The sequence below is a fragment of the Oncorhynchus kisutch genome, unplaced genomic scaffold (assembly GCF_002021735.2).
Source record: "Oncorhynchus kisutch isolate 150728-3 unplaced genomic scaffold, Okis_V2 scaffold3649, whole genome shotgun sequence".
In the NCBI taxonomy this organism is placed as follows: domain Eukaryota; kingdom Metazoa; phylum Chordata; class Actinopteri; order Salmoniformes; family Salmonidae; genus Oncorhynchus; species Oncorhynchus kisutch.
The window spans coordinates 47501-62500 of NW_022265594.1; the positions used below are offsets into that span (position 1 = coordinate 47501).

General features: G+C 40.2%; 1 protein-coding gene across 7 annotated transcripts in view; it reads right to left on the reverse strand.

The window, feature by feature from the left end:
* Positions 1 to 15000, reverse strand: part of LOC109878018 (uncharacterized) — a 37170-nt gene that overhangs the window by 9146 nt on the left and 13024 nt on the right. For 6 of the 7 annotated variants that reach the window (XM_031820766.1, XM_031820769.1, XM_031820768.1 and 3 more), the window contains 8 exons: positions 12619 to 12698; positions 12150 to 12222; positions 11122 to 11180; positions 10800 to 11014; positions 9853 to 10109; positions 9460 to 9594; positions 9177 to 9330; positions 5060 to 5086 (listed from right to left, as the gene is read on the reverse strand). In XM_031820766.1, the coding sequence (XP_031676626.1) occupies positions 5060 to 5086; positions 9177 to 9330; positions 9460 to 9594; positions 9853 to 10109; positions 10800 to 11014; positions 11122 to 11180; positions 12150 to 12222; positions 12619 to 12677 (979 nt within the window). In that variant the 5' untranslated portion in view covers positions 12678 to 12698. The remainder of the gene's footprint in view (positions 1 to 5059; positions 5087 to 9176; positions 9331 to 9459; positions 9595 to 9852; positions 10110 to 10799; positions 11015 to 11121; positions 11181 to 12149; positions 12223 to 12618; positions 12699 to 15000) is intronic. The other variant, XM_031820770.1, reaches the window with a different exon arrangement.

Sequence of the window (15000 nt, forward strand, 5' to 3'; positions counted from 1 at the left end):
AAGGAGTCTGTTTGTGTGTGTATGTATGTACGTAGGATACCTTCTGTTTGTGTGGAAGTGTGTGTGTAGGAAACCTACTGGTTGTGTGGAAGTATGTGTGCAGCTATAAAATGGATGTCTTTGTATTCTTGACTTTAGAACGTTCTTTGAATAAAACTCTACTAACCTTTTGCATAAGCTGAGTCTTTGACTAATTATTATTATACCCACGGTTTTACAAACCTCGGGGATTGGTCAGAGCTATTGATTGTCAGTTATTATTGACTGTATGTTTGTTTTTACTCCATGTTTTATCTGTCGAACTGCTTTGCTTTATCTTGGCCAGGTCGCAATTGTAAATGAGAACTTGTTCTCAACTTGCCTACCTGGTTAAATAAAGGTAAAATAAATAAATAAATAAAAATTATTATTGGGATTGAAAATTCTCATGACAAGAACATGTCTACTTTTTGAACAACAGCAGGTTTTCATCAAGGATCTCTCTGTACTTTGCTCCATATGACTAATTGTGTTCATTCTAATTACATTAAAATGTCATTAATTTTTACAGTTCAAATCATGTTATTATTACAGTGCATTCCTTGACTTTTTCCACATTTTGTTACGTTACAGCCTTGTTCTAAAATTGATTAAATTGTCCCCCCACCCCAATAATCTTCACACAATACCCCATTGTCACGGTCGTCTGAATGAATGGACCAAGGCGCAGCGTACTTAGAGTTCCACATGTTTAATAAATATGAAACTCACCAACAACAATAGAGAAGAAAACGAAACGTGAAGTTCTGGGCTGCTCACAGGCAGCTACACAAAAACAACATCCCACAAACAACAGTTGGGAAAAGGCTGCCTAAATATGATCCCCAATCAGAGACAACGATAGACAGTTGCCTGTGATTGGGAACCATACCAGGCCAACATAGAAATACAAAAAAATAGGGTACCCACACTAGTCACACCCTGACCTGACCAAAATAGAGAATAAAAAAGCTCTAAGGTCAGGACACCCATAATGAAAAAGCTCTAAGGTCAGGACACCCATAATGAAAAAGCTCTAAGGTCAGGACACCCATAATGAAAAAGCTCTAAGGTCAGGACACCCATAATGAAAAAGCTCTAAGGTCAGGACACCCATAATGAAAAAGCTCTAAGGTCAGGACACCCATAATGAAAAAGCTCTAAGGTCAGGACACCCATAATGAAAAAGCTCTAAGGTCCGGACACCCATAATGAAAAAGCTCTAAGGTCCGGACACCCATAATGAAAAAGCTCTAAGGTCCGGACACCCATAATGAAAAAGCTCTAAGGTCAGGACACCCATAATGAAAAAGCTCTAAGGTCAGGACACCCATAATGAAAAAGCTCTAAGGTCCGGACACCCATAATGAAAAAGCTCTAAGGTCAGGACACCCATAATGAAAAAGCTCTAAGGTCCGGACACCCATAATGAAAAAGCTCTAAGGTCAGGACACCCATAATGAAAAAGCTCTAAGGTCAGGACACCCATAATGAAAAAGCTCTAAGGTCAGGACACCCATAATGAAAAAGCTCTAAGGTCAGGACACCCATAATGAAAAAGCTCTAAGGTCAGGACACCCATAATGAAAAAGCTCTAAGGTCAGGACACCCATAATGAAAAAGCTCTAAGGTCAGGACACCCATAATGAAAAAGCTCTAAGGTCAGGACACCCATAATGAAAAAGCTCTAAGGTCAGGACACCCATAATGAAAAAGCTCTAAGGTCAGGACACCCATAATGAAAAAGCTCTAAGGTCAGGACACCCATAATGAAAAAGCTCTAAGGTCAGGACACCCATAATGAAAAAGCTCTAAGGTCAGGACACCCATAATGAAAAAGCTCTAAGGTCAGGACACCCATAATGAAAAAGCTCTAAGGTCAGGACACCCATAATGAAAAAGCTCTAAGGTCAGGGCACCCATAATGAAAAAGCTCTAAGGTCAGGACACCCATAATGAAAAAGCTCTAAGGTCAGGACACCCATAATGAAAAAGCTCTAAGGTCAGGACACCCATAATGAAAAAGCTCTAAGGTCAGGACACCCATAATGAAAAAGCTCTAAGGTCAGGACACCCATAATGAAAAAGCTCTAAGGTCAGGACACCCATAATGAAAAAGCTCTAAGGTCCGGACACCCATAATGAAAAAGCTCTAAGGTCAGGACACCCATAATGAAAAAGCTCTAAGGTCAGGACACCCATAATGAAAAAGCTCTAAGGTCAGGACACCCATAATGAAAAAGCTCTAAGGTCAGGACACCCATAATGAAAAAGCTCTAAGGTCAGGACACCCATAATGAAAAAGCTCTAAGGTCAGGACACCCATAATGAAAAAGCTCTAAGGTCAGGACACCCATAATGAAAAAGCTCTAAGGTCAGGACACCCATAATGAAAAAGCTCTAAGGTCAGGACACCCATAATGAAAAGCTCTAAGGTCAGGACACCCATAATGAAAAAGCTCTAAGGTCAGGACACCCATAATGAAAAAGCTCTAAGGTCAGGACACCCATAATGAAAAAGCTCTAAGGTCAGGACACCCATAATGAAAAAGCTCTAAGGTCAGGACACCCATAATGAAAAAGCTCTAAGGTCAGGACACCCATAATGAAAAAGCTCTAAGGTCAGGACACCCATAATGAAAAAGCTCTAAGGTCAGGACACCCATAATGAAAAAGCTCTAAGGTCAGGACACCCATAATGAAAAAGCTCTAAGGTCAGGACACCCATAATGAAAAAGCTCTAAGGTCAGGACACCCATAATGAAAAAGCTCTAAGGTCAGGACACCCATAATGAAAAAGCTCTAAGGTCAGGACACCCATAATGAAAAAGCTCTAAGGTCCGGACACCCATAATGAAAAAGCTCTAAGGTCCGGACACCCATAATGAAAAAGCTCTAAGGTCCAGACACCCATAATGAAAAAGCTCTAAGGTCAGGACACCCATAATGAAAAAGCTCTAAGGTCAGGACACCCATAATGAAAAAGCTCTAAGGTCAGGACACCCATAATGAAAAAGCTCTAAGGTCAGGACACCCATAATGAAAAAGCTCTAAGGTCAGGACACCCATAATGAAAAAGCTCTAAGGTCAGGACACCCATAATGAAAAAGCTCTAAGGTCAGGACACCCATAATGAAAAAGCTCTAAGGTCAGGACACCCATAATGAAAAGCTCTAAGGTCAGGACACCCATAATGAAAAAGCTCTAAGGTCAGGACACCCATAATGAAAAAGCTCTAAGGTCAGGACACCCATAATGAAAAAGCTCTAAGGTCAGGACACCCATAATGAAAAAGCTCTAAGGTCAGGACACCCATAATGAAAAAGCTCTAAGGTCAGGACACCCATAATGAAAAAGCTCTAAGGTCAGGACACCCATAATGAAAAAGCTCTAAGGTCAGGACACCCATAATGAAAAAGCTCTAAGGTCAGGGCACCCATAATGAAAAAGCTCTAAGGTCAGGACACCCATAATGAAAAAGCTCTAAGGTCAGGACACCCATAATGAAAAAGCTCTAAGGTCAGGACACCCATAATGAAAAAGCTCTAAGGTCAGGACACCCATAATGAAAAAGCTCTAAGGTCAGGACACCCATAATGAAAAAGCTCTAAGGTCAGGACACCCATAATGAAAAAGCTCTAAGGTCAGGACACCCATAATGAAAAAGCTCTAAGGTCAGGACACCCATAATGAAAAAGCTCTAAGGTCAGGACACCCATAATGAAAAAGCTCTAAGGTCAGGACACCCATAATGAAAAAGCAAAAACCAGTTGTTTTTTTACATTCTTGCAAATAATTTCAAATGAAATATCACATTTACATAAGTATTCAGACCCTTTACTCAGTACTTTGTTGAAGCACCTTTGGCAGCGATTACAGCATTGAGTCTTCTTTGGTATGACGCTACAAGCATGGCACACCTGTATTTGAGGAGTTTCTCACATTCTTCTCTGCAGATCCTCTCAAGCTCTGTCAGGTTGGATGGGAAGCTTCGCTGCACAGCTATTTTCAGGTCTCTACAGAGATGTTAGATCGGGTTTAAGTCCGGGTTCAAGGACATTCAGAGAAGCCACTCCTGCATTGTCTTGGCTGTGTGTTTAGGGTCGTTGTCCGGTTGGAAGGTGAACCTTCACCCCAGTCTGAGGTCCTGAGCGCTCTGGAGCAGGTTTTCATCAAGGATCTCTCTGTACTTTGCTCCGTTCATCTTTCCCTCGATCCTGACTAGTATCCCAGTTCTTGCCGCTAAAAAATATCCCCACAGCATGATGCCGCCACCACCATGCTTCACCATAGGGAATGTGTCAGGTTGCCTCCAGACATGATGCTTGGCATTCAGGCCAAGGAGTTCAATCTTAATTTCATCAGACCCATTGAATCTTGTTTATCTGAGATTATGGTCTGAGAGTCCTTTATGTGCCTTTTGGCAAACTCCAAGCAGGCTGCCAGGTGCCATTTACTGATTGAGGCCACTGTGTTCTTGGGGACCTTCAATGCTGCAGAAATGTTTTGGTACCCTTCACCAGATCTGTGCCTCCACACAATCCTGTCTCGGGGCTCTACGGACAATTCCTTTGACCTCATGGCTTGGTTTTTGCTCTGACATGCACTGTCAACTGTGGGACCGTACATAGACAGTTGTGTGCCTTTCCAAATGATGTCCAATCAACTGAATATACCACAGGTGGCCTCCAATCAAGTAGCAGAGACATCTCAAGGACGTACCTGACACACACGAGTCAGGGGGCTGTAACGTAGCAAAATGTTTGTGATGATGCCGTCTTGCTGAGATTGTAATTGAATTTGAAAAGAAGTGGACGGCACTTAACCACAGGAGTCGACCGAACAATTAAATCATAATTGAAAAGGCAAAGGTGCAACACTCGCTCAGCATTAAGTAACTAATTAGTGACTGTTTTCTTGTGCTTATCAATAGGATTCTAAAAAGCTGCATTATTGTGTTTACTGGAAAAATCTGCTATTAGGGAACTCTGTCCTCTATCACAATTAAATCTCTTGTGAGAAGACAGGAAATTATATTTACCTGCTCTAGCGCCATCTGGAGGTGTAACTGTGGATGAAAAGATACCTTGATTACGTATGCTCCTGGAGACATTTTGTCACTTGACAGACCATCCGTTTCATTAAGAAGTGGGCATATACAGTAGTATTTAAAGTGAGCTAGGTTACACTGCAGGCAAGATCCAATGCTGCTACTACTACTTATTTTACTACTGCTACTACTACTACTACTACTACTTATTTTACTACTGCTAATCCTGCTACTACTAAACTCAGCAAAAAAAGAAAAATACATTTTTCAGGACCCTCTTTCAAAGATAATTCATAAAAATCCAAAATACTTCACAGATCTTCATTGTAAAGGGTTTAAACACTGTTTCTCATGCTTGTTCAATGAACCATAAACAATGAATGAACATGCACCTGTGGAACGGTCCTTAAGACACTAACAGTTTACAGACGGTAGGCAATTAAGGTCACAGTTTTGAAAGCTTAGGACACTAAAGAGGTCTTTCTACTGACTCTAAAAAACACCAAAAGAAAGATCCCCAGGGTCCCTGCATATCTGCGTGTACATGCTTTATACATGCAGCAAAGAGGCATGAGGACTGCAGATGTGGCCAGGGCAATACATTGCAATGTCCGTACTGTGAGACGCCTAAGACAGTGCTACAGGGAGACAGGACGGACAGCTGATCGTCCTCGCAGTGGCAGACCACGTGTAACAACACCTGCACAGGGTCGGTACATCCGAACATCACATCTGCGGGACAGGTACAGGATGGCAACCACAACTGCCCGAGTTACACCAGGAACGCACAATCCCTCCATCAGTGCTGAAACTGTCCACAATAGGCTGAGTTAGGCTGAGTGAGAACTTGTAGGCCTGTTGTAAAGCAGGTCCTCACCAGATATCACCGGCAACAATGTCGCCTATGCACACAAACCCACCGTCGCTGGACCAGACAGGACTGGCAAAAAGTGCTCTTCACTGACGAGTTGCGGTTTTGTCTCACCAGGGGCGATGGTCAGATTCACGTTTATCGTTGAAGGAATGAGCATTACACCATTGTTGTTATTATAGGCAATCTCAACGCTGTGCGTTACAGGGTTGACATCCTCCTCCCTTGACATCCTCCTCCCTCATGTGGTACCCTTCCTGCAGGCTCATCCTGACATGACCCTCCAGCACGACAATGCCACCAGCCATACTGGTCGTTCTGTGTGTGATTTCCTGCAAGACAGGAATGTCAGTGTTCTGCCATGGCCAGCGAAGAGCCTCAATCCCAATCCCAATGAGCACGTCTGGGACCTGTTGTATTGGAGGCTGAGGGCAAGGGCCATTCCCCCCTGAAATGTCTGGGGACTTGCAGGTGCCTTGGTGGAAGAATGGGGTAACATCTCACAGCAAGAACTGGCAAATCTGGTGCTGTCCATGAGGAAGCGATGCACTGCAGTACTTAATTTAGCTGGTGGCCACACCAGATACTGACTGTTACTTTTGATTTTGACCCCCCCCCCCCCCTTTGTTCAGGGACACATTATTCAATTTCTGACGGTTACATGTCTGTGGAACTTGTTTAGTTTATGTCTCAGTGTATGTCTCAATCTTGTTCATGCAAATACTTACATACATGAAGGGAACATTTTAACATTTGCCGTATGGTTGGTGAGAAACTCCATATTGCAAATGTACGGTCCCTTACCTTAAAATTGTGTCATCGTGGTTGTTTTGAATTGTTAAAAAGGTCAGATCTTTTAAAAAATTCATATGTGTGATTAGGAAACCCTCATGAACTGTAAATCAGTCATTTCTCCCAACAGATGTCAAAGAAACGCTCTCTCACACACACACACACAGCAAGGATGGAGTGACAAAGTGCAGTGCTTAAAGACACACAGAGCCTGCAATGGCATTACCATAATCTCTAGGCTGTGCCGAGTACAACGAGATTTTAAAATGGTGTTTAATGCCTTTAGGGGGAGCAAGGGGTCTACAGTTGGGTAGGGAGCACCCGCCACCCGTGCCCATCCAATAGGGGGCGCCACTTGTCATTTTGGTAGTTTTTTTTGGGGTAGTTTTTTTCGACTTTTGACTTCCTATGAAATCATATTGCAAATGGACAAAACATATGCCTTATGGACAAGTAAAAAATAAAAAATAAAAATTTGACAAAAGTATGTTCATACAGGTCTTATACATGTGTAATTGAAATAAAAATCGAAAGAATTTCGAAAAACGGTCCAGAATGCATGTGGTGATAAGTTTTTAAGTACCTAGGTGTCTGGCTAGACTGCAAACTCTCCTTCCAGACTCATATCAAACATCTCCAATCGAAAATCAAATCAAGAGTCGGCTTTCTATTCCGCAACAAAGCCTCCTTCACTCACGCCGCCAAGCTTACCCTAGTAAAACTGACTATCCTACCGATCCTCGACTTCGGCGATGTCATCTACAAAATGGCTTCCAACACTCTACTCAGCAAACTGGATGCAGTCTATCACAGTGCCATCCGTTTTGTCACTAAAGCACCTTATACTACCCACCACTGCGACTTGTATGCTCTAGTCGGCTGGCCCTCGCTACATATTCGTCGCCAGACCCACTGGCTCCAGGTCATCTACAAGTCTATGCTAGGTAAAGCTCCGCCTTATCTCAGCTCACTGGTCACGATGGCAACACCCATCCGTAGCACGCGCTCCAGCAGGTGTATCTCACTGATCATCCCTAAAGCCAACACCTCATTTGGCCGCCTTTCGTTCCAGTACTCTGCTGCCTGTGACTGGAACGAATTGCAAAAATCGCTGAAGTTGGAGACTTTTATCTCCCTCACCAACTTCAAACATCAGCTATCTGAGCAGCTAACCGATCGCTGCAGCTGTACATAGTCTATTGGTAAATAGCCCACCCTTTTCACCTACCTCATCCCCGTACTGTTTTTATTTATTTACTTTTCTGCTCTTCTGCACACCAATATCTCTACCTGTACATGACCATCTGATCTTTTATCACTCCAGTGTTAATCTGCAAAATTGTAATTATTTGCCTACCTCCTCATGCCTTTTGCACACATTGTATATAGACCCCCCCTTCGTTTTCTACTGTGTTATTGACTTGTTAATTGTTTACTCCATGTGTAACTCTTTGTTGTATGATCACACTGCTATGCTTTATCTTGGCCAGGTCGCAGTTGCAAATGAGAACTTGTTCTCAACTAGCCTACCTGGTTAAATAAAGGTGAAATAAAAAAAAAATTTAAAAAAAATTTGAAAAATGTTTCAAATTTTCAAAATTTTACTCTTGGGTCTTGACTTGTGTTACATTTGCAATATGAAAAATTACGGTGGAGTGCACTCGCCATCTATTGGATTTTTGCAGTGTTACACTTGGCATTTGCCATATGACATTTGCAATCAGCTTTGAATGAAACGATGTCCAATTGAGTGGTATTGTACATCGTGTATATGTTTCATACGGTACCAATATGATCCCATTCATTTTTGCCCATTTCAGAGGGGTGATTCCTTACACATGTTAAGTTTTCTGAAAATAAATGCAGTTGACAGTGAGAGGACATTTCTTTTTTTGTTGAGTTTACTACTACTACTACTACTACTACTCCTACTACTGCTGCTGCTACTCCTACTGCTCCTACTCCTACTACTACTGCTCCTACTCCTACTCTGACTACTGCTCCGACTACCGCTGCTGCTACTACTACTACTACTGTTACTACTACTGTTACTACTACTGCTACTACTGTTACTACTACTGTTACTACTACTACTGCTGCTGCTACTACTACTTCTTTACTGCTGCTACTACTACTACCATGCTATTATGATGACTGTTACTAATTTAATGTAAAACTTAAATGTAAAATATTCATATTACTACTAGTTCTATTGTAACTCCTACTCTCTCTGAGTTTCAGTTACCTGGTAGTGAAACAAGGCGGTTCCATATACTTTAATTTACTACTACTACTAATTACAACTAGTTCTATTGTAACTCCTACTCTCTCTGAGTTTCAGTTACCTGGTAGTGAAACAAGGCGGTCCCATATACTTTAATTTACTACTACTACTAATTACAACTAGTTCTATTGTAACTCCTACTCTCTCTGAGTTTCAGTTACCTGGTAGTGAAACAAGGCGGTTCCATACACGTTCATTTTCAGGACCGCCATGTTCTTCCAGAAGAAGATCCACTTCCTCAACAACAGTTTTTAAACGCAACTGAAATGTCAGCAGGTAGTTTGTATAGGAATCATAATCCACAAACTCTGCTTTCTGAAAAAAAAGCAGAAGTATCAAGTCAAGCAGAATTGTAGGTGATTTCTGTATGTTATCAAGGTAGCATCACAAAGTATTGACATGTGTTAACACATTTCCTCTCTCATGTCATATTTATTAGCCTACCTGTGGATCTATGTGATGTTCATCTGTTAGATCGGTGGAGAGGGTGTATTCTTGGTCCCGGGTTAGTCTACAGTTAGGATTTATTTCAATGTAGATTTCTCGGTCTCCATTCCTTGTCCTCCTTGTCTTACACACCTTGAGAGGATTGAAAATGGTTTGGAACACACAGTCATAATGAGGTAGCACTGCCTGAAATATGGAAGCCCAAATGTCACCTTCTGACCTTGAGGATGTCCTCTTGAATTTGCGAGCGAGACCCCCCACAGTTTTCAATTCCCTGTTTACAGTTATATTACCCCCAAAAATGCTTTTCTGTGGAAAAAGGTGAGTTCAACAGTGCGAGTTTGATTGAATTCCAACCAAAGACGATTTTGATAACTCGGATCTACTTACCTCATCAATGTCAACATTTCTGGGCAGCAACAACACACTTAAGGTGGAATTATTGTTATCATCTGGGAGTTTGTAAAATAGTAGCACCAGAGCACGGATAGGAGAGACAGGAGCTTCCTTATCCTTGGTGATACCATATTTGCTGAATTGAGTGATGTTTAATATGACATGAGTTTCTCTTGTCTCATGGTGATGGAGAAACTCCATACTGTCATCATCAGTCACATGGGCTACAGACAGGAAGTCACATCCACCCTCTAGGAGAGAAAGAGAACATTAGTCTTCTGTTCAGATGACAATGACAACCCAGTAGTGGAGTAGTGATGCTACTGATGGTGATTAAGAATACATAGGCTATTAAGTAATACTTAAGTAGTTTTTGGGCTGTACTTTACTATTTATATTTTGGAAAACTTTTACTTTTGCTTCACTGCATTCCTAAAGAAAATTATTTTCCCCCGACACCCAAAAGTACTCATTACATTTTGAATGCTTAGCAGGACAGGAAAATGATCTAATTCACACACATATTAATTTAAGAGAACATCCCTACTGCCTCTTATCTGGTGGACTCACTAAACACTCATGCTTAATTTGTAATGATGGCTGAGTGTTGAAGTGTACACCTGGCCAACTAAATTTTAAAAACTGGAAAATGTTGCCGTCTGGTTTGCTTTATATAAGGAATTTGAAATAATTTATACTTTTACTTTTGATACTTAAGTATTAAGTATAAGCAGTATTTTAGCAAGTACATTTTTTTTTATACTAAAGTATATTTAAAGCCAAATACTTTTAGACTTTTACTTTAAGTGGTATTTTACTGGGTGATGTTCACTTTTACTTGAGTCATTTTCTATTAAGGATCTATTCTTTACTTTTACTTCCGTTTGAAAATTGGGTCCTTTTCCCACCACTGATTACCTCCATGGAAATGTATTACTTACCAGAATGAATCTCACAGTGTGGAAGGTGTAGTTGACTGACAGACCCCTTAAGGCATGTAAACTTGAACAGGGGTCCTGCAGGTCTCTTGCCTCTCTGGGATAGAAGCATCCTGTCCCAGGGGACTGTCATATAGAGCACCTCTGCCTCTCCCTCCATCCTAAACACCAGGCCTGTTATACTGCACTGGAACAGACCTGCATGGGGGCACTGGAAACTAGAGCAAAAAAATGAAGAATTTCATTTTGAGAGATTTCCTGGATTTAAGGTATTGTCCTTCTATTAAACAAACTACCAACGATAACATTAAATATGTCAAGTTACCGGTACTCTCCCCTGTTGTCCTGATCATGAATTTCAGGTGTAAATTCATCTGGAGAACTCTAAAATGTAGAAACAATAGATAGTGTAATTCAACCGATAGTGTGAAGAATAGTTTTTTTTTCACCATATGACACCCTCTGCTCTACTCTAACCCTGTAAACCCCATCCTGCCTCTCTCTCACCAGACATCTCTGATTGCCGGCCCCATGGGCACCCTTACAACATCCCACTTCTTTCCCCAACACAACACATTCCTTTGTCTCATGGCCTTCTGCACACTTCTCACACCTAGGAACCTCCCTCCTACACTCTGTCCATGAGCTTGACACCTGTAACAACGTAATGTATTCGGCACAAAAGCTATCAATATCTCAAATATCCTAACTACACTCTCCTGTTTCTCCACTCACGCCACCCTGTCTGCAGGGGTCCACTTTCTCCAAAAATGTCACTCCTGCTGTCACAGACTCATCTTTATCCTGACCATCGATGCAATCCTCAGGCTCTGAGGACTTCAACACACCTACCACCTCTCATAATTCACCTCCAGACCTCGATCCGGTGTACAGCTCACTCTGCTTACACTTTCTACCATTCTTCTTCGACAAACCATATCCCATTTTTCCACCATCTTCTACCGATTCAATCTCACCCTCTTCCTCTCTCTTCAACCTCCTCTGCCTCTCCTTTTCCCTCCCTTCCTCCTCCATATTCCAAGAGTACATCTCCATTTGTCACACACACACACACACACACACACACGCGCACACACATGCACACACACACACACACACACACACACACACACACACACACACACACACACACACACACACACACACACACACACACACACACACACACACACACACACTAAAATACCAAAGATAAGATATAAGGAAGGAATAGACATACTGACTGCTAATATAAAACAAAGACCATAAATATATATTCATACACACACACACACACTGTATGTGGTTAGTTCACAATAACATTGGACCCTTCTGAAATGCCACTAGTCTTACCTTGATGACCAGTGCCCTAGTCACCTCCCTCTGCCTCTCCAGATGGTGATGCTTCTCTCCAGACCGGGTCAACCTGGACACAGGAAACAGTCACACACTGTTCTGTTCCCCTACACCACCACCACGTGCTGTGGTAACTACACTGTTCTGTTCCCCTACACCACCACTACATGCTGTGGTCACTACACTGTTCTGTTCCCCTACACCACCACCACATGCTGTGGTCACTACACTGTTCTGTTCCCCTACACCACCACCACCACATGCTGTGGTCACTACACTGTTCTAAATTAATTTCCATCAGTTTATGAGGATGATGTTTTACATTCTAATAGAGTTGTTAAAGGGGAAATCCACTGCTTTTACAGTTGATTATCTCTCCAGCACCACACCAGTAGACTCATATAATCAGTTTCACCAGTGAATACATTGTTTTAATACCTGGCAAATATACTCAATGTCCACTTACATTCCAGAAGAGGTGCCGGGGAGTTTGGCGCTCTCTGCCTCTGCTGGCATCTGTTCCATCTCAGAAGCAGCTACCAGCTCCTACACACACACACACACACACACACACACACACACACACACACACACACACACACACACAGTCTTGTCAGCAGTCTTTTCTATTGAAAAGCCTACTTTGCACAAAACACACATGACACTAACTGCTTGATATCAAATCAGGTTAGGGTCTAGGCCTGTAATACAACTTCATGGATGAGACAGTCACTGTGTCTCTTGACAACATCTCTTGATTGAAATCATTAAACTTCACCATTTAAAATGTAGATTATATCAGCCTTCTTCACTCCTGCGAATGACGTGCAAAGTGAATTCATAGGATATTACTGTGTTATGAATTCATAGGCTATTACTGTGTTATGAATTCATAGGATATTACTGTGCTATGAATTCATAGGATATTACTGTGTTATAAATTCAGAGGATATTACTGTGCTATAAATTCATAGGATATTACTGTGTTATGAATTCATAGGATATTACTGTGTTATGAATTCATAGGATATTACTGTGCTATGAATTCATAGGATATTACTGTGTTATGAATTCAGAGGATATTACTGTGTTATAAATTCAGAGGATATTACTGTGTTATAAATTCATAGGATATTACTGTGTTATGAATTCATAGGATATTACTGTGTTATGAATTCATAGGATATTACTGTGCTATGAATTCATAGGATATTACTGTGTTATGAATTCAGAGGATATTACTGTGTTATAAATTCAGAGGATATTACTGTGTTATAAATTCAGAGGATATTACTGCGTTATAAATTCAGAGGATATTACTGCGTTATAAATTCAGAGGATATTACTGCGTTATAAATTCAGAGGATATTACTGCGTTATAAATTCAGAGGATATTACTGTGTTATAAATTCAGAGGATATTACTGCGTTATAAATTCAGAGGATATTACTGTGTTATAAATTCAGAGGATATTACTGTGTTATAAATTCAGAGGATATTACTGTGTTATAAATTCAGAGGATATTACTGCGTTATAAATTCAGAGGATATTACTGCGTTATAAATTCAGAGGATATTACTGTGTTATAAATTCAGAGGATATTACTGCGTTATAAATTCAGAGGATATTACTGCGTTATGAATACAGAGGATATTACTGTGTTATAAATTCAGAGGATATTACTGCATTATAAATTCAGAGGATATTACTGTGTTATAAATTCAGAGGATATTACTGTGTTATAAATTCAGAGGATATTACTGCGTTATAAATTCAGAGGATATTACTGCGTTATAAATTCAGAGGATATTACTGCGTTATAAATTCAGAGGATATTACTGCGTTATAAATTCAGAGGATATTACTGCGTTATAAATTCAGAGGATATTACTGTGTTATAAATTCAGAGGATATTACTGTGTTATAAATTCAGAAGATATTACTGTGTTATAAATTCAGAGGATATTACTGTGTTATAAATTCATAGGATATTACTGCGTTATAAATTCAGAGGATATTACTGTGTTATAAATTCAGAGGATATTACTGTGTTATAAATTCATAGGATATTACTGCGTTATAAATTCAGAGGATATTACTGCGTTATAAATTCAGAGGATATTACTGCGTTATAAATTCAGAGGATATTACTGCATTATAAATTCAGAGGATATTACTGCGTTATGAATTCAGAGGATATTACTGTGTTATAAATTCAGAGGATATTACTGCGTTATAAATTCAGAGGATATTACTGCGTTATAAATTCAGAGGATATTACTGTGTTATAAATTCAGAGGATATTACTGTGTTATAAATTCAGAGGATATTACTGTGTTATAAATTCAGAGGATATTACTGTGTTATAAATATACAGGATATTACTGTGTTATAAATTCAGAGGATATTACTGTGTTATAAATTCAGAGGATATTACTGTGTTATAAATTCAGAGGATATTACTGTGTTATAAATTCAGAGGATATTACTGCGTTATAAATTCAGAGGATATTACTGCGTTATAAATTCAGAGGATATTACTGTGTTATAAATTCAGAGGATATTACTGCGTTATAAATTCAGAGGATATTACTGTGTTATAAATTCAGAGGATATTACTGTGTTATAAATTCAGAGGATATTACTGCGTTATGAATTCAGAGGATATTACTGCGTTATAAATTCAGAGGATATTACTGCATTATAAATTCAGAGGATATTACTGTGTTATAAATTCAGAGGATATTACTGCGTTATAAATTCAGAGGATATTACTGTGTTATAAATTCAGAGGATATTACTGCGTTATAAATTCAGAGGATATTACTGCGTTATAAACTCATAGCT